General features: G+C 40.7%; 1 protein-coding gene across 5 annotated transcripts in view; it reads left to right on the top strand.

Annotated features, from left to right (window-relative positions):
* LOC126456745 (uncharacterized) overlaps positions 1-20,766 on the top strand; it is a 271,037-nt gene that overhangs the window by 172,132 nt on the left and 78,139 nt on the right. For 4 of the 5 annotated variants that reach the window (XM_050092492.1, XM_050092491.1, XM_050092490.1 and 1 more), the window contains 2 exons: positions 6,076-7,066; positions 8,558-9,206. In XM_050092492.1, the coding sequence (XP_049948449.1) occupies positions 6,438-7,066; positions 8,558-9,206 (1,278 nt within the window). In that variant the 5' untranslated portion in view covers positions 6,076-6,437. Of the gene's footprint in view, positions 1-5,968; positions 5,991-6,075; positions 7,067-8,557; positions 9,207-20,766 lie in introns of those variants that run through there. The other variant, XM_050092493.1, reaches the window with a different exon arrangement.

Genomic DNA, 20,766 nt, shown 5'->3' with positions numbered 1-20,766 from the left:
AACTGTGCTGTAGTTTGACTACAACAAAATGTTGTGGCTGTGAGCTGTTAAGCACATTTAGTATATGTTATGGCTTGACTGCTAACACTTGGTTTAAGAATCATGAAAGAAGGTTGTATACATGGAAGAAACCTGGAGATACTAAAAGGTATCAGATAGATTATATAATGGTAAGACAGAGATTTAGGAACCAGTTTTAAATTGTAAGACATTTCCAGGGGCAGATGTGGACTCTGACCACAATCTATTGGTTATGACCTGTAGATTAAAACTGAAGAAACTGCAAAAAGGTGGGAATTTAAGGAGATGGGACCTGGATAAACTGAAAGAACCAGAGGTTGTACAGAGTTTCAGGGAGAGCATAAGGGAACAATTGACAGGAATGGGGGAAAGCAATACAGTAGAAGAAGAATGGGTAGCTTTGAGGGATGAAGTAGTGAAGGCAGCAGAGGATCAAGTAAGTAAAAAGACGAGGGCTAGAAGAAATCCTTGGGTAACAGAAGAAATATTGAATTCAATTGGTGAAAGGAGAAAATACAAAAATGCAGTGAATGCAGCAGGCAAAAAGGAATACAAACGTCTCAAAAATGAGATTGAGAGGAAGTGCAAAATGGCTAAGCAGGGATGGCTAGAGGACAAATGTAAGGATGTAGAGGCTTATCTCACTAGGGGTAAGATAGATACTGCCTACAGGAAAATTAAAGAGACCTTTGGAGATAAGAGAACCACTTGTATGAACATCAAGAGCTCAGATGGAAACCCAATTCTAAGCAAAGAAGGGAAAGCAGAAAGGTGGAAGGAGTATATAGAGGGTCTATACAAGGGCGATGTACTTGAGGACAATATTATGGAAATGGAAGAAGATGTAGATGAAGATGAAATGGGAGATAAGATATTGCGTGAAGAGTTTGACAGAGCACTGAAAGACCTGAGTCGAAACAAGGCCCCTGGAGTAGACAACATTCCATTGGAACTACTGACGGCCTTGGGAGTGCCAGTCCTGACAAAACTCTACCATCTGGTGAGCAAGATGTATGAAACAGGCGAAATACCCTCAGACTTCAAGAAGAATATAATAATTCCAATCCCAAAGAAAGCAGGTGTTGACAGATGTGAAAATTACCGAACAATCAGTTTAATAAGCCACAGCTGCAAAATACTAACACGAATTCTTTACAGACGAATGGAAAAAGTAGTAGAAGCCGACCTCGAGGAAGATCAGTTTGGATTCCATAGAAATACTGGAACACGTGAGGCAATACTGACTTTATGCCTTATCTTAGAAGAAAGATTAAGGAAAGGCAAACCTACATTTCTAGCATTTGTAGACTTAGAGAAAGCTTTTGACAGTGTTGACTGGAATACTCTCTCTCAAATTCTGTAGGTGGCAGGGGTAAAATACAGGGAGCGAAAGGCTATTTATAATTTGTACAGAAACCAGATGGCAGTTATAAGAGTCGAGGGACATGAAAGGGAAGCAGTTGTTGGGAAGGGAGTAAGACAGGGTTGTAGCCTGTTCCCGATGTTATTCTATCTGTATATTGAGCAAGCAGTAAAGGAAACAAAAGAAAAATTTGGAGTAGGTATTAAAATCCATGGAGAAGAAATAAAAACTTTGAGGTTCGCCAATGACATTGTAATTCTGTCAGAGACAGCAAAGGACTTGGAAGAGCAGTTGAATGGAATGGATAGCGTCTTGAAAGGAGGATATAAGATGAACATCAACAAAAGCAAAACGAGGATATGGAATGTAGTCGAATTAAGTCGGGTGATTCTGAGGGAATTAGATTAGGAAATGAGACAAAGTAGTAAAGGAGTTTTGCTATTTGGGGAGCAAAATAACTGATGATGGTCGAAGTAGAGAGGATATAAAATGTAGACTGGCAATGGCAAGGAAAGCGTTTCTGAAGAAGAGAAGTTTGTCAACATCGAGTATAGATTTAAGTGTCAGGAAGTCATTTTTGAAAGTATTTGTATGGAGTGTAGCCATGTATGGAAGTGAAACATGGACGATAAATAGTTTTGACAAGAAGAGAATAGAAGCTTTTGAAATGTGGTGCTACAGAAGAATGCTGAAGATTAGATGGGTAGATCACATAACTAATGAGGAAGTATTGAATAGGATTGGGGAGAAGAGGAGTTTGTGGCACAACTTGACCAGAAGAAGGGATCGGTTGGTAGGACATGTTCTGAGGCATCAAGGGATCACCAATTTAGTATTGGAGGGCAGCGTGGAGGGTAAAAATTGTAGAGGGAGACCAAGAGATGAATACACTAAGCAGATTCAGAAGGATTTAGGTTGCAGTAGGTACTGGGAGATGAAGCTTGCACAGGATAGAGTAGCATGGAGAGCTGCATCAAACCAGTCTCAGGACTGAAGACCACAACAACAAACAATGGCTTGACTGAATGTTTTACCTTTTCTCTGTTTCCCTTAAGTACCATTTAGTCACAACAGTAATTCAACCACAATGATGGAGGACTAGCACTGAGGGGCAAAAGATGTAATTGATATAATTCAGCCCAAAATAACATTGTGTTGAAGTTAAATTTACAGTGTTTTCCTTTCTCTCTGTGTATGAATTCTAGCAGTGAGACAGAAGATCCTCTGTGGACCTTGGAGGGTATGAGAGAAAAGTGACAAGTTGAAATTTGTCAGTCCATGAGACATGCACCTGTTGTGTAATTTGTAGTGCACTACCTCCGAAAGTTTTGAGTCCTGCTCAAATCGTAGTATGGCAAAAATAAAATATAAATAAGTAAAATAAAAGTCATAAATTATTCAGAGTTCAAGTAAATGAGACAGACAGGGATGGAAGACATATCTCTACTATTCTCGAGAATGTAAGCCTTAGGTGTGACAAGTTTCTCTACTCCAGCAATGTTATGGTGCTGATTGCTACAAATTATGCACCACTACTCGAAAACAGTACTTTCCCTGTACCTCAGTCAAAACAACAAAGTGACTGACAGCCAAACGTGGTAGTGGTCAATGTTGTTGGTTTATATTTGTGTGCTGTATTAGCAGCCGATTGTCTTGTTCTGGTTACATTCATTTACAGTGTGTTTACGTGCAGTATTGAATTTGCTTTGAAGAGTAGTAATGGTCTTAAAACTTCTCTGCACACTATTGTAACTGGTATAGGACATCCATACTGCAAAATAGAGGTGTGAGCTTATAATGCCGAGAAATGGAGAAATAGTAAGGGAAATGTTGGAAGGAAACTATATTATTTTAAGACAAGGGGAAGACAGAGATGATAAATAACTTGAGAAAAAGCATTGCAAAGTTGGGAATAAACAACAGGGGGAAAAGCAACTGGAACTTTGATTATACAAAAGACTGACTTACAGTGACATCCATTAATTAAATTGATGTTCATGCAGTGGTATGAATAACATTTGTGTTCCGTAACCATCTGACTTGAAGTAAAATTTTGAGACACTGTCAGTAGAACATAACTCTCTGGAGGAATAGTCAGAAAATTTAAAATTTCAAAATTTACCTTTTATATCAAGCAAAAATTATTATTTCAAAATTATTTTACCATTGGCATAGGTTCATTACGTTGTGAAATTGCCATGAGGTGTGATACACTAAGTTAGGGTGCTGCATTTCATCAGTGGGATGTTGGAAGTGTTTAGGGGCTGCATACTGCTTTCATAATAGCTCAGTGACAGTCGGTGCTGCTCAGCATTGATGGTGCAGTGGCCAAATCTGCACATTGCATATGTGCTGGGGACAAAATTGGGAAATTAGTAGCCCAAAGTTGCAATAATTGCTGTGCTGAAGATTAGCACCCACTTTCATGGGCCATCTGAACATTATCTAAATGTACTTTGAGATGGTGGCTATAACTTCATTGTGGCAATGATTATTGGAATATTTAATTTTAGCACCTGCCAGTAAATTTATGGACTATAGTTAGGTGTGCATGAGATACTTACCGTCTCTAACTAGACCTTCAGGATGATGGCTGGTATCAGTGGACAGTGTGTGACCTCCAGTAATCTGTGGCAATAGTTGGTTAAAATTGACACTACATTCTACAGATGTAGCGCCATCACCACCTCAATGAGAACACACACACACACACACACACACACACACACACACACACACACACACACACATTATGTGACTTACCAAATGAAAGTGCTGGCAGGTCGACAGACACACAAACAAACACAAACATACACACAAAATTCAAGCTTTCGCAACAAACTGTTGCCTCATCAGGAAAGAGGGAAGGAGAGGGAAAGACGAAAGGATGTGGGTTTTAAGGGAGAGGGTAAGGAGTCATTCCAATCCCGGGAGCGGAAAGACTTACCTTAGGGGGGAAAAAAGGAAAAAAGGACGGGTATACACTCGCGCACACACATACATATCCATCCACACATATACAGACACAAGCAGACTGCTTGTGTATGTATATGTGTGGATGGATATGTGTGTGTGTGCGAGTGTATATAAACAAAGATGATTTAACTTACCAAACGAAAGTGCTGGCATGTTGATAGACACACAAAATTCAAGCTTTTGCAACCAACGGTTGCTTCGTCAGGAAAGAGGAAAGGAGAGGGAAAGACGAAAGGATGTGGGTTTTAAGGGAGAGGGTACAGAGTCATTCCAATCCCGGGAGCGGAAAGACTTACCTTAGGGGGAAAAAAGGACAAGTATACACTCGCTCGCGCGCGCGCGCACACACACACACACACACACACACACACACACACACACACACATCCATCTGCACATACACAGACACAAGCAGAGTTTACAAATGTCTGCTTGTCTCTGTGTATGTGCGGATGGATGTGTGTGTGTGTGTGTGTGTGTGTGTGTGTGTGTGTCTGGGGGGGGGGGGGGAGTGTATACCTGTCCTTTTTTCCCCTAAGGTAAGTCTTTCCGCTCCCGGGATTGGAATGACTCCGTACTCTCTCCCTTAAAACCCACATCCTTTCGTCTTTCCCTCTCCTTCCCTCTTTCCTGGCGAAGCAACCGTTGGTTGCGAAAGCTTGAATTTTGTGTGTATGTTTGTGTTTGTTTGTGTGTCTATCGACCTGCCAGCACTTGTGTTTGGTAAGTCACATCATCTAGGCTGTAACTTACCAAACGAGAAAGTGTTGGTTGTTGACACACATACACCAGTCCTTAAGTGCAGCAGTGATCACCTGCATGTCAAAAAATATGTATGTTGAATTTAAATGTTGCACAAGACTGTCATATCGCCATACCATGTTTGAAGCTTAATGTTACTTTGTATGCAAAAGAGGAACATATAAGACTGACTGTTAGGGCACCACCTTAAAACTTCACACTACTTTTAGTATCACTTTTGATACAGCAAAAAAATGTTGTAACATAGTTATGAACAGTAAACAAAGAGTGGATGAAGGGGATTTATTTCATGTGCTGTTGTGCCGACAGAATCTGGAGGGAGTTTTATGTTTCTTCTTGTGGTACAGAACTTGCTTAACTTTTGGTTTTGTAATGTTAGGTAGTCAGTTCATCAGCCGTTCTATATGACACCCAGTGCCAATGGAAAAGCGAATTTTTATTCGCGTTACAGATTCTTACATTTTCAATTACTAAAGCAACCTTGAGTAAGCATGTTGTGCTATTTAATTCAAGGACACTTCTGTGTCCTAGCAATGATTGAGGGTCTGTGTAACTATATTTTGAAAGTAGTTCCATCGGCAAATCTGGCTTATTCCATGTTCAATCCTTACCGTCAATAGATGAACTTGAATTAAATATTGCTGTGCTACAACAATTTGTGCCAGTTACGTAGAACCGTTGACATAAAATCACTCTTTAATAAGAACTAAAATTATTTTTTTCTGTTGACATTGGGTGTTGGATAAAACAAGCCTCTATTCAGGCTGAGTCCATACAAATTGCAAAAATAAATCCAAGAATTTCTTCTGTAACACTAGTGGAATGCCATATGACCACACATGGAGGAAACCTGGTGAAGAGTTACAATGTTCGTAATTATACTACTTTGTGTAAGCATTTACACGTTAGTTTAAAAATTTCACAGTTTAATGAAGATTGCTTTGTTCTTGCAGGTGTTGCCATTCAGAGACACACCGCATGGTGGCCACCAAAACTGTGAATTGCTCGCCTCACGTGCTCCTTGGACCACGCCAGTGGTCCTTTATGTGCTCTTGGCCACAGTTATTGGGCAAATGTTATCCTATTACGAAGTTACTGCAGGGCTGGCCCAGACAATGGACAGAAATGGTGTTCAAAATCCCTCTAAATTGACTTGGTGCTCCAATGGTGGAAACATTAGGGAATGGATTTAAACAAGAACATAGAATTACCATGATGCTACAAGTTACCAATAACTGATCTTATTTATTTGCTGTTTCAAAATTCCTTATTTTTAGTGCATTGAGAAATAAGTGTATAAACAACCCGCTTCGTTATGGTGACTCCACCATCAGAGGAAACACCTACAGATGCATCACACCAGAAACGGTTGTCAGTGGATTTGTCATTGCCAGCCCGTTGCCATGGTGTAGATATTGCTTTCGATGTGAGAGAAATAATTCCTCGTGACAAACTAAAACAGGAATTTAATGGTAAACTGGCTCAATATGGCAACTTTCCAGATTTCAAAAACGGTTGTAGAAATTCTTACCCATCTCAAGTGTCAGATACATCTCCAATCTTGGAGCCCATCTCCACCATTTCATTACACACTGACCAGAAAGCAATCAGTGACACAGCAAATTGTGCTGTTAAATTTGAAGAAGGTACAAAAACATCAGCAGACAAAAATTCAGAAAAGGATAGCATCTGCAGCAGTAGCCCCTCCAGCAAGGATCATTCAGAGAAGACCAAAGTGCCAGATGGAGGTTGGGGCTGGGTGGTTGTGATTGCATCACTTGTCATCAGCATGATTGCTGATGGTGTAAGTTTCTCCTTTGGGTTATTATTCATACAGTTGCTGGATCATTTTGGTGAGAGCAAGAGCAAAACATCTTGGATTGGAAGTCTGTTCATGGCAGTCCCACTTTTATCTGGACCGGTTGGAAGTGCTTTGGTAGACAGGTGAGTACAAATAAATTTCTTGAATATTGTTGGTACTATTCAGATATTATTTTCATCTCAATAGATTTTGAACAGTTAAAACACCTGAATCAGAATAACAGTGACAGCTAGTTGTTTATGGGACAGCTACCGTGGCAGCAACCAAAGCAAGAGTGTGTTTGTACCTCCTTCTGTCCCATGCACAGTCACGTCATATTGCTCTGCTATCTCAGCTGCAAGTTAAGTCAGCCATTGACAACAGTTGTGATTCGTTACGTAATTGTTGTTTTGTTCTTGCATGCTTTGTTTGTGTGTGATATTTTTGTACTACAGAGTGTATGAAACTAACTTCAAAATTTCTTTAGAAAGTGATAAGGCCTGCAAAGTAAACTCAGTACGACACATTAACAGAAAACATATGAACGTGCCCAGTATGGAACTGCACAGCTGCTGCCACCGGAGCAATATTGCTCTTGCATGCTACGGTGAACCATAATCGTCTCCTGCCACCCCTTTCTGTGCTTATGTCAGTCATTCATTATTCTGATTCTGTTATAGTGTAAATATGTAATCTGAAATGCATGTGTGTGGAACTTAAATGTCTTGCAAGAAAGACCCCAGATGAATATCATCTAGAGAGTAATGACAGAAATTATTTGCGAGACTGGCAGTGTGTTTGTTATATTGAATAATTTGTAGTCAGTTCGGGCATTAATTTGCCAGTATCTTCTCACTACTCAGTACATTTTGTTCCCATCTCTCAAAAGAAGCTTTGATTTTTAACATCCACTTAACAGTGTGGTCAAATCTATGTTTAATTCTGTCGGAATTCTGTGGCATTTGCTAATTTTGGAAAAAAGTAGCTCTTTTTCGGGGAATGTTATTTAAAAGTTTTCATCCGACATGGCAGCTATCACCACTTACTCTCTAGTTCTGTCACAGGAGCTGCAGAAAAGGCAATCATATGCCAAATTGTTAAATGTTACTGTATGATTTTGGAAGACAATTGTAGACTCATTAACAGTTAAGGAAAGAACAAAAAAAGTCTTACATAAATGCAATTGTAGCTCGTTTTTGTGTAATAGTAATAATGAAATAATGTTTGGGAGGAGGTCAGGAAGGGTATGTTATTTTTGTTGTGTTACTCTCTCAGCTTCTCCAGTGCCAACGTAGAAATTCCATGTAGCAGACTGTGATTATTGCTTTTTGATTTCTAAATGTCTCATAATTTCAGGCTTTGTAACCTTTTATTTTTTTAAATTTTTGAAACAGGACATTTGGCTGCCTGAACTTAGAGTTCATTTTACTGTTTTTCCTCTGAAGCAAGTGACTTAAGATACTTGCAGAAGCCCTTTCAGCTACAAAATTTGTCTAATTTTGCTGGAAGTATGTTGTAAAAAATATTTTTATAGACTAAATAAACTTACTTTTAATAACAGTAACAATACATTTTCTCATTCTGACAATTCCAATAATTTGTAAAATGTTTCTCATTGGCTGTTAACTTTTTAGGTATGGCTGCCGTTGGATGACCATTATAGGAGGCATTGTTTCTGGCATAGGTCTTACATTGAGTGCGTTTGCTGATTCTGTGGAGATGTTGTACATTACATTTGGTCTGATTGCTGGCTTGGGATTAGGACTGTGTTACGTGACAGCAATTGTTAGCATTGCTTACTGGTTTGATAAGAAGAGGACATTAGCGACTGGTCTGGGCTCATGTGGCACTGGAATTGGTACCTTCATCTATGCACCAATGACGACTTACTTTATTGAAGAGTATGGATGGCGTGGGACGACGCTGCTCCTAGCTGGTACATTCTTCAACATGTGTGTATGTGGAGCACTGATGCGTGATCCAGATTGGTTGGTGCTTGAGCAGAGAAAGCAAGCCACAAGCCACTTGTACAAATCTGGACGAGCATCTTCAAGTTGTGCCTCTGTATCTGGCCGATCAGATAATGCTGGTGACTTCCCGGGTGTAGATGGGATCCGCAAAATGCTCTCAAGTGGCCATTCGCCAGAATATGTGCTGACGACATTAGCTGCTAATTTGCAGGACACAGACTTACCCCCAGGAGAATCGGAGGTGGATGGTACAAAAACTCCAGCTTATAGTTCAGTTGTAAATCTCCCCACATTCATTCATAGAAGTGAGAAGGTATGTACTGAAACACTAATATGCAATCTTTCAAAAAATTTCCGTAGTCTATAGGTTGCATGTGAACATGGAATAAATTCTTGTTACAAGGGCTAGTGCCATAATAATAGTGTTATTGGCTGTGTTAAAACATCCAATTATCGTTTTAACTGAAAGAGAGAATTCACCATCATTATGTTTCAGAAATGACTTGAATTAGTATACCAGAGAATTGTCGGACAAACAGTATTAAAATTTAATAATTATAGAGATATCTTTCTACATTGTACAATCATATGTGGTTATTTCACAAGTTTTCATCTTTCTCAAAACATAACTTTGTGGGACAAGTATTTAGTTCTGCATATAACTTTATTTAAAAGTGTAGCTGTACCAACTGTATAGGAGAAAAGTATTGGCAGGAGGGAGCCAGGGGTTTCTGTTTTCGTAAGTTGTGCGATATCACTCAATAGAACAAAATTTAATGTGACATGCTGAGAATCCTTTGAACATGTTTCAAAAGTTGATACCATATCAGTGAATGCTGAGTCTGTGTTTTGAGCTGCTCTAATAGAATGAGCTGCATTTTTACATTGTAAAGCAGCTACATTTTGATATTAAAATGGTTACACATTTTTAAAAATTACTTGCCATAAAAAACATAAGGAGATGAATTCTAAAAGTGGTGAATGCCCATAAACCACAAACATGTAATTCTGAAGAATTTTTGTAGTTGGAAATGTATATAATCCATGGCGCCCCCCTCCACACACACACACACACACACACACACACACACACACACACACACACACACTCTTTCTGGGGAAAATAAAATAATACTTTCGCAGAAAGAAAGGCTATTGCGCTGCTAACATGTATAATTTAAGTGGAGAAAGGAAGAATGAGAATGTTTAATACTGTCACCACATAAATACAGTAGAACCCCGCTTTTACCTTCCCAGAATTAACATTTTCCCATTGTTTATGACATTTTTTATTGGTCCCAACAGATTTCCTATGCCCACAATATTAATTTGCACCTGATTTTGCGTCAACATATTTATAATTTTCCCACGATTTACGCATTATGAAAAAATGTTTGTGGAGAAAATATGATGCTGGCATAATGTTGGCTGTCCAGTACGGTAGTGTTTACAAATATTAAGTGGTTAAGTTTCTTGACACCAGGGCACTTGATTCAGCGGATTTTAATGGGTAAATGAGTAAAAGTTGTAACAATTTGTGCCGTATCTCCCGCCGCTGCCAAGCTCTGTGGCGTGGTGGCTGATGGGAGTATATAATGAGGTTCGTTCGAATGAAGATATCATGACCAATTACAAACATTTCCAAACTGTCTCTACTGCGCAAATGCAGTTTCGTGATTGTTGTGATCATTGTGATACCTTTGTCAAAGCGTATTTAGCGGTTTCGGCATATGGCCACGTGGAGCACTAGTTGACACAGTCATTCACTTTGTGTTGCTGAAATGGTTTTAGTGTAAACACAGCACTGGTTATGTATTGTATTCACGCTGAGCAAAACGTGTTTCAAGAATTTTTTCTTGTTGTCAAGTGCAGTATTTGCGTAAGTGTTTTTTGTGATGTTACATAAACCAACAATGTAAGTGATTGTTTGTGTGTGTGTGTGTGTGTGTGTGTGTGTGTGTGTGTGTGTGTGTGTTCTTTCTACATAACTAATGAGGCACAGTACCTGGTAACCTTAAAAGACGAGTACAGTGCAAGAGACGCAGAATAACACATATTTAAACACAATACAAAATACTTATTTACATATTTGCACTTGACAACGAGAAAAAATTCCCAAAACACGTCGTGCTAGGCATGAAAAAGTACATAACTAGTGCAGTATTTCATTTAAATAATGCATGACAGATGCAGGCTTTCCAGAAACATTGATTATGAGGTTTGAAATTAAAAATCCTTGAAACGCGTCATTAAGCATGACAAAATACGTAACTAGTGCAGTATTTCATTATTTAAATAATAAATGGCAGCTGCAAGCTTTCCAAAAACATCGATTATGATGTTTGAAATTAGGTCAAACGTTTCCACTTCCCAGACAGTTATCAATTCCAGTTACATCAGCAGTTTTTATTAGCTAATAGACCTTTATTAGATGATAAAAAAGTCACTGACAAATCTTTTGATGCCTGCTATGTACATACATCATACATAAAGTGCCAGGGGGTTGTTTATGGTGTCTGTAGAAAATAATTCTTATATTTACTATTTGTTATTGGATAGCTGATCAGTCGTGGATATGTCCTCTCTGGGCTTAACAAAAGTGTCATAAGCTCATGGAAATGATTTGTTCTGGTGTATTGTGCTTTTCAATATAAATTAAATTGTCTGTGGCTATGCAGCATTTCTTGAACAGCTCTTCCATTGTATGTCAACCCATAAGTGTTTGCTACAGTCAACCATAGCTGTAGAACTTATGCAAAATGACAATTGGACTGCTAACATGATTAACCAGAGGTATGTCACATATGTAACTTCACTAATCAAAAATAGTCTTTGGGTGGCTCAGTTGTTGGCAGTTGATTGAATTTTACATTGCTCATATATTGATGAGCTCTTCTATATGAGACCTCACTTACACAGGTGGTGTACTCATAAATTTATGACCATGTGACTGCATTTCTGCAACCTTTCTGTTGTTCAAATGTTCTCCATATCAGACTCCAAAGGCTATCCTCAGATGCTACAATAGAGAATAGAAAAGCTTAAATTAATACCTAAAATAAGTGCAGTTATTTTTGGTAGATCTCTACTGGTAAAGTTAGGAAAGTGGTACTAAAATGCACATGGTTCTTACCTGTGGATGGTATTTGATGAATAAGAGTTCATGAATTCTTAACTAAATATAAAATCAGAAATCAGGAAATTATGACATACAACCATGTATACTTTCCTTTCCCCACTCTTTGCACTAGTTGCATGTGTCCTTATAAGAAAAATCTCAGCAGTTTTACTGACAGTTACAAGAATATTTCATTCAGTTATTCACAAATTGTGAAAGTAAATACATGTCATTAAAACAGTAAAATCTATTTAGGACAAAATGAGGCCTTTTGAAGTAAGAATAGCAATTTTATGGTGTATTTTTTGGTTGTGGTGATGCTGTGCTTCAGACTGCCAGATGTGTACACCACTGCACATAGGACGATCAGGGCAGTTTCTTATTGCAGCTCCCTGACACTCTTCTTCCAGCTGCACGGTGTTCATATTGGGTGGGTAAATGTTAGGAAGCGCAGACGTGACCCAGACAGCACAGTGTGGCACTCATTCACAAGGTGGCTCGTGACCAGCTGGAGGATGTGTGCAGGAATCTGCAACTAACTTGACTAAGTAATTTGTTACAAATGTTAAAATATGCATTAGGTACAAACACAGTTCATACATTGAGGAGTGTATCCAGTTCTTTATGTTACGTGGTGTAAATATCCAGTTGTTCTAAAAGGTTGTGGAGGAGGAAGAGGAGACGACAATGACGACTTGGGTTAAGGCTCCTCAATTGCCCCTGTAGGTGCCACGTTCCCTCACACATTTGGATTCTTAACTGATGTTTGTGGATGTGATTCCATCCCTGCTGGTGGCGGGCAGTGAGCCTCCAGCGTGACTCTTTCGTGTGTAACCTGCTTCAGTCAGGGTCATTCGGTGGAATTGTAATGGGTACTACTATCACCTCATGGGCCACCACCACCTTATTTCCTCTTCTCCAGTTTTCATCGCTCTCCAGAAAAACATTTCACTGATGACCATTCTCCTATGCTCCATGGTTATTGTGTGTTCTGTTGCAACTGTGTTGGTCCCTAGAGGGCATCTGGAGGGTCTGTACTTTTCATACAGCTTAATGTTACCTTTTAAATGTTTACATACCTCCAAGTGGGCTACTTATGTTGAATTGACTACATAAATCAAACAGCTTTCCTCCCATTTCTCCTGCTTGGGGACTTGAACACACACCACTGCGTGTGGCAGAGTACCATTTTGTCTGAGAGGGGCCTTAATTTGCCAACGAGCCATCCCTTTTACGCCATCTCAACTCCGTCCATCATCAGGGGTTACGTCTTGCGACTGGAGCATTCTATACTAGTCCCGTCGAGAGTCTTTATGCTGAAGCTGCCGAATTACCATTGACCTACAGGTGCGACATACTGCTTTGTCGGTATGCCTGCCGGCTGTTGTCAATGCCCGACCACCCTTCGTATCAGTCCTTCTTTGACAATTCTCTCGACCGTCAGTATAGGTTGTATGTGTCTGCCCTGCTACCCCCTGGGGTCCGCATTCGTCGCCTGCTTCGACAATTGGATTTTGCCCTCCCTACCACCTTCAAAGAGGGTGAGAGCCCGACACCACCTTGGCTCCAGGCTCCGGTTCACATTCATCGTGACCTCAGCACGCCACCGAAGGAGGGTACTCCGGATGCAGTGTATTGCTCACAGTTTGTCAAACTTCGTGCGCTGCTCTCCAGTAACAGCTTTATTTACACTGATGGCTCCAAAACAGACGATGGTGTCGGCTGTGCCTTTGTTGTCGGCGACGTCGCCTTTAAATACCGGCTCCTCGACCAGTGTTCCAGCCTTACGGCCGAGCTTTTTGCTCTCTATCAGGCCGTTCAGTATGTCCACCGCCACCGCCATTCTCCGTATGTACTCCTCACTCAGTGCTCTTCAGAGCCTTGGAACTCCATATCCAGTCCATCCCTTGGTGCAACGGATCCAGCAATCCCTCCATTCTTTTGCTGCTGATGGCTCTCCTGTTAGCTTTATGTGGGTTCCAGGCCCTGTAGGAGTGCCTGGGAAGGAAGCTGCTGATGCTGCGGCCGAGGCTGCAGTCCTCCTGCCTCGGCCAGCCTCCCTTTGTGTTCCATCACATTAGTGAGGTTGTTTGTAAGAGGTTTGTGTCATTATGGTGGGATACTTGGTCGTCACTTCAAGAAAATAAGCTCCGGGCCATAAAACCGTTCCCAACAGCTTGGACAACCTCCTCCCGACCATCTTGGCGAGAGGAGGTCATTTTGGTCAGGTTGCGGATTTGGCATTGCCGGTTTAGCCAGCGCTACCTGCTATCCAGTAACCCCGCCCCGCAGTGCCCTTGTGGTCATGCATTGACAGTGCGCCATTTTTATTGTCGTGTCCCCGTTTTAATCAATCTCGTGTTTTCCTGTCTCTGCCATCTGCCTTACAGGAAATTTTAGCTGATGACGCTTGAACAGCTGCTCGTGTTCTTCGTTTTATTACTTTGACGGACTTGTCCAAAGACATCTAACTCTTTTAATTATTTTATCTGCGTCTTTGTAAGAACTTTCTGGTGCCCCCCCCCCCCCCCTCCTCCCCTCCTAGTTTTATCAGATTATATGTGCACTTACATTTGTGACTGGGCGCTAATGACCTTAGTAGTTGAGCACCCTAAAACCCCATAAATAATAATAATAATAATATTATTAATAATAATTTACCAACATCTCACAGACCATGATCTGTGACTCCTAGGTGATAGTTCTACCCATTTCAGTGCTGTCCATGGCACCGTTTCAACTATAGATTAAATGATCGCCTCTTCTAATCTTGCAGATTCACTATATTGTTCAATTCATGATAACCTGTGTGACAGGGACCACTTTCTGGCACTTCAGAGCAAACTGGTTTTTGTATGCCTCTGCTGTTACATTCACCACCTCTATCGTTTGATCGTATTGATGAGATGTGCAATGCATCTGATGTGATCACTCGGACTGCTGGAACTATTTCCCCTTTCTACAAGTCCCCCTTAATGTCGTCCAGTGCTTTGGTGTAAAAGAGACATTGCTGTAGCTATTCAGAATCGCTGCTGAGCCCTGCAACAATTCAAACAATATCTTTTGCAGACCAACCTTATCACTTTTAATTGACTTCATGCTAAGGCACAATATTTAATCAAATGTAATAAGAAGGAATGTTGAGAGAAGTGTATCTTCTCCCTGGGAAAGTCAACCTCTTCATCTCAGATGTGGGTCAACCTCCAGGGTCTTATGAGCCACCACTGATGAACTACTGTTCTGGGTCTTGTCCCACAGGGTGTTTTCTGTACAGATTCATCAGTTCTTGCAGAACACCTGGCGACCCATTTTACGCCAGCATAGGCATCCTCTTCCTAACCTGCTACATTTCTACTGTTTAACTCTTCACCAGCTGATTCCGTAATGAACCATTCACTGACTGAGAACTACTTCAGGCTCGTGCCTCGACATGTGACACAGCCCCAGGCTCTGATTAAATTCATAATCAGGTGATCCCTAAACGTTGCTAAAGTCAGCATCTCTGCTAGGTCTTAAACTGTATGTGGATCCAATGTACCTTCCCCCTGCAGTGGCAAGATTGCATAGTTGTCCCAGTCCTTGAGCCAGGCAAGAACCAAATGTCTCTTGATAGTTACTGGTTGATTAGCGTGACCAGTGTATTCTATAAGGTGTTGGAAAGGATGTTTTGCTCACACATTATGCTGGGTTCTTGAATGTCTGGGCCTTTTGTCCCCCTATAAGTGTGGTTTGTGGAAGGGGCGATCAACAACTGTCCATCTGCTTAGGTTTGAAGAAGCAATCCGATAGTCTCCTTCTAAATGCCAACATCTATCACAGTCTTCTTTTTGATCTGTTGACCTGCATAAGGTGTACAAGATTGCTTGGAGTCATCACATTTTACTTACTCTCACTCGTGGAAGTTGAACAGTGTACACAAAGAACTAGAAGTGGGAATTTGATAAAAGCTTTGAAATTGAGTGACCAGTGATGAATGCTATGAATGGAATGGACAATAGCTCACTACTGGATAAAGTATGATGGAAATAGAAGAGTAATGAGTGACCACTGTAAAAAAGAACGAGGCAGAGTGAATTAGACCAAAGGAGGAATAAGGAATGCCAGAACTAAATGAGAAATTGTTGACCACCTGAAAAAGTATGATACCAATCAAGAGAGACCAGTCTGAAGAGAACAGTGGAAAACAGTTCCGTAGATGTCATTCCTTGGCCTTTGCTCTGTTTTTACTAAACCTGTTGCTTTGGACCTGTTTCTTTGTAAACGACTGATCTCTAATGTGATGTGGACATTTACTTGCCATAGAACTGAGTAAAAACAGTGTTTAGCCAATTTGTAAGTAGTTTAAGGCCCTTTTTTTTCAAGTCATCAATCTTCTGACTGGTTTGGTGCGGCCCGTCCCGAATTCCTCTCCTGTGCCAACCTTTTCATCTCAATAGTAGCAGTTGCAACCCAAGTCCACACCACATCTGAGGCTCCAATTCTATTCAGCTCTGGTTTTCTCACAGTCGGTGTTTCACTACCATACAATACTATGCTCCAAACGTACATTCTCATAAATTTCTTCCAGAAATTAAGAGCTATGTTTCATACTAGTTGACTCTTGGGGAGGAATGCTCTTTTTGCCAGTGCTAGTCTGCTTTTGATGTCCTCCTTGCTCCGTCCGTCATTGGTTAGTTTTCTGCCTAGGTAGCTGAATTCTTTAACTTCATCTACTTCGTGATCATCAATCCTGACGTTAAGTTTCTTGCTGTTATCATTTCTACTATTTCTCATTTCTTCGATTTACTCTGCCCATATTCTGTACTCATTAGACTGTTCTTTCCATTCAGCTTATTCTTGTTAGCAATGCGTGAGCTGTTAAGCTGATTGTTCGATAATTCTCTCACTTGTCAGCTCTTGCAGTCTTCAGAATTGTGTGGATGATATTTTTCCGTTAGTCAGATAGTATTTCACCAGACGCATACATTCTACACACCAATGTGAATAGTCATTTCGTTGCCACTTCCCCCCAATGATTCTTGAAATTCTGATGGAATGTTACCTATCCTTTCTGCCTTACTTGATCTTAAGTCCACCAAAGCACTCGCAAATTCTGATTCTAATAGTGAATCTCCCATATCTTCTAAATAGACTTTCGTTCCTTCTTCTGTCATATCAGACAAATCTTCTTCCTCATAGTCGTCCAATGTACTCTTTCCACCCGTCCGCTCTCTCCTCCGCATTTAACAGTGGAATTCCCTTTGCATTCGTAATGTTACCCCCTTGCTTTTAATTTCACCTAATGTTGTTTTAACTTTCCGATTTGCTGAATCAGTCCTTCTGACAATGATTTCTTTTTTGATTTCTTCACATTTTTCATGCAGCCATTTCACCTTAGCTTTCCTGTACTTCATTACTCTGCGACTTGTATTTCTGTATTCCTGAATTTCCCTGAACATTTTTGTACTTTCTTCTTTCATTGATCAACTGAATTATTTCTTATGTTACCCATGGTTTCTTCGCAGTTACCCTCTGTGATCGTCTTTCCAACTTCTGTTTTTGCCCCTTTTATAGATGTTGATTCCTCTTCAACTGTACTGCCTACTGAGTGACTCCTTATTGGTGTATCTGTAGCCTTAGAGAACTTAAGTGTATATAGTCATTCCTTAGTACTTCTTTGCGTATTGATTGTTCCTTTCTAACCTCTTAAACTTGAGCCTAATCTTAATCACTACTGCATAGTGATTTGAGTCTGTATCTGCTCCTGTGGACACCCTACAATCCAGTATCTGATTTTGGAATCTATCTGACCATGTTGTAATGTAACTGAAATCTTCGTGTATCACTCAGCCTTTTCCAAGTATTCCTTCTCTTCTTGTGGTTCTTGAACAGAGTATTTGCTATTACTAGCTGAAATTTATTACAGAACTCGATTAGTCTTTCTCCTCTCTCATTCCTTGTCCCAAGCCCATATTCTCCTATAGACTTTTTCTTCTATTCCTTCCCCTACAACTGCATTCCAGTCTCGCATGACTATTAGATTTTCATCTCCATTTATGTACTGTATTACCCTTTCAATATCCTCTTATACTTTCTCTGTCTCATCTTCAGTTTGTGATGTCGGCACGTGTATCTGAACTATCGTTGTCGGTGTTAGTTTACTGTTCATTCTGATAACACAGTAACCCTATCACTGAACTGTTCACAGTAATACACTCTTCTGCCCAATCTTCCTACTCATAACGAATCTTACTCCCATTATACCATTGTTGTTAATATTACCCTATACTCATTTGACCAGAAAACCTTGTCTTCTTTCCATTTCACTTCACTGACCCCTACTATACCCAGATTGAGCCTCTGCATTTCGCTTTTCAGATTTTCTAGCTTCTGTACCACAACCAAGCTTCTGATGTTCCATACACCAACTCGTAGAATGTTATCCTTTTGTTGGGTGTAGAATCTTTTTCTCATAGTCGGCTCTCCCTTGGCAACCCCCTCCCAGAGATCCAAATGGAGGACTATTCTGGAATCTTTTGCCGATGGAGAGATGATCATGACATGTTTTCAGTTACAGGCTACATGTCCGATGGATACAGGTTGTGTGTGTAATGCTCCAGTAGTGCTCTGAATAGGTCATATAGACATGAATTCCATGTGAATCATGGTCAGTTTGTACAACCTAAGTGGAACTAATTTCTGTGGTCTCATTCTCTTGGTTACCTCCTTTAATAGGGTTAGGAGTGAAAAGTGTTAGTGTTTCATAATGTCACATAATAATACTGTATAGACCTCCCTCAGCCACAGCTTTGTATTGATCTATCACAAGGTCCGAAAGACTTGGTTCAGCCCAAGGCCCTCCACTAGCAATTTTTTCCATCCCAGGGTTCAGAAGTAGTCTATACTGATAGCTCGATGGTTGTTGGTCATGTAGTCTTTGCTTGTGCTGAATTGTGCTCCTCGCCAGATACAGTGGCTGTAGTATTTTCCCTGTTGGGTTGGTAGCCATCTCTTGTGCTTTTGAGCGTATCCATTTCTGCACCGGTGAGTCCTTTCTCATCTTCTGCAACTCCTTGAACAGTTTTCAAGCTCTCAACTGGTTTTACCACCGCCATCCCTTGGTCATGCTAATTTAGGATTCCCTATGTGCCCTTGAACAATGTGGATATCAGTGACCTGTGTCTGTTACCTGGGCCACGTTTGGATCCTGGGGAATAAACTCACTGATAGCAAAATTGGCTACCAGTAAGCCGACTCTTGAGTTCAGTATTCTGTAAACAGACCTCCAATCAGTATTACGCCATTAAGTTTTAGGAATCTGGAATGGCTCATTCCGACTTCACCAAACTTAACTACGGGCGATAAAGGAGACTACGAATCTGTCGAGGTCCTGCAAGCAGGCATCTTGGGAAGACTGTCCTTTGTTGGCTCAGCATTGGACACACTTTGATTACTCATCATCTCCTCCATCATGAGGACCCACCCCACTGTTGTGGTGGTTCTCATTTGATGGTGGTCCACGTTTTGCTGGTCTTTCCCAACATAGTCGCCCTGCGGCAGACTCTAGATCTCCCTTACTCACTACCCCTGGTGATAGGATATGATGCCTCAGCAGCTGACTTACTTTTACATCTTATTAATTGGCAGAAAACTCTGTTGCCTCCTCTGCCTAGACCACGCTGTGGCTGACTGGGCTTAGTGATCCACCCCAGCCATCACCCTACCTGCTCTTCTGCTCTTCCTTCCCTCCTCTCGCATGATCCGTTCAATTTGTTCGTCTCATGTCTGTCTGTGCTTCTCTTGCCCTGTTTGTGTTGCTAGTCTTTCCTAGGCAATTTCTGAGTGCTGTACCTCTGGTAAGTGACGGGTGATGTATGTTCTCTCATTGCAGTCTGCTTTCGAGGGCTTCCGGCTGCTCCCTAGATAGGACACCTTTCCGCCTTTCTTCCTGTATCCCCCCTTTCCTCATTTTTTTCCCCCCTTACCTACCCTTTGTTGACATTTGGTAGACCTTGGGGTTTTCTTCTCATTGGTTTTGCGCAGTAGGCCATCTCTGATGTAGACACACATTGACCTCTCTGTTCAAGGAAAAAGGGACTGATGACCTAGTAGTGTGCTCCCTTTAATCAACCAACCAACCTCCCGTGGCTTGATCATAATGTTAACTTTATCTGCTTTGAGTATGTGGTATCCACATCTGCTCATAAGTCAAGGGTGGCTGCTCTCTCCATAGGTGAAATGTTATTGTAGGGTGTACCCATGTAAACACTTGACAAAATTACCTACAAATTTTCTCTGATGCATCTGCTGTTACTAAATTACAAGAGAATTGCTGGATGTCAGAAATTGCCTATCATATTTCAGCACAGTCTTCTGGTCACTGATAAAGTATTGTTAAGTTCTTCTATTAAGACCCTACTGGTACGTGTGTTGGGTACTTCTAAATCACTGCAGGAGTGTACTTGGGGAAAGTTCTCCTTATCAATATCAGGTGAATCAGATTCTGCAAAATCACAGCAAAACATTAGTGACGTGGAACGTGAAGTTTCCCAGTGACGGCATTCTAGGTTGTGTCCAGGTGGTAGTCATAATTTTGATGAATACAGGTTTTCTGGCAGTTGTATTACCACTGATTCAACAACATTGGAACTGCAGAAGTTTGTTATGTGTGCCACAATGTTTGTTCCATTATAATCCATTGAATGACAAGAAACAGAAAATGTCTGGTACTTGAGAATTTGCTGCCTTGTGAAGGAATTGAATAGCTTCCAGTTGC

This window comes from Schistocerca serialis, chromosome 2 (genome assembly GCF_023864345.2).
Source record: "Schistocerca serialis cubense isolate TAMUIC-IGC-003099 chromosome 2, iqSchSeri2.2, whole genome shotgun sequence".
NCBI lineage: Eukaryota > Metazoa > Arthropoda > Insecta > Orthoptera > Acrididae > Schistocerca > Schistocerca serialis.
Note: the sequence above shows the minus strand (reverse complement) of the source record. Positions and strands in the feature narration are given on the sequence as shown.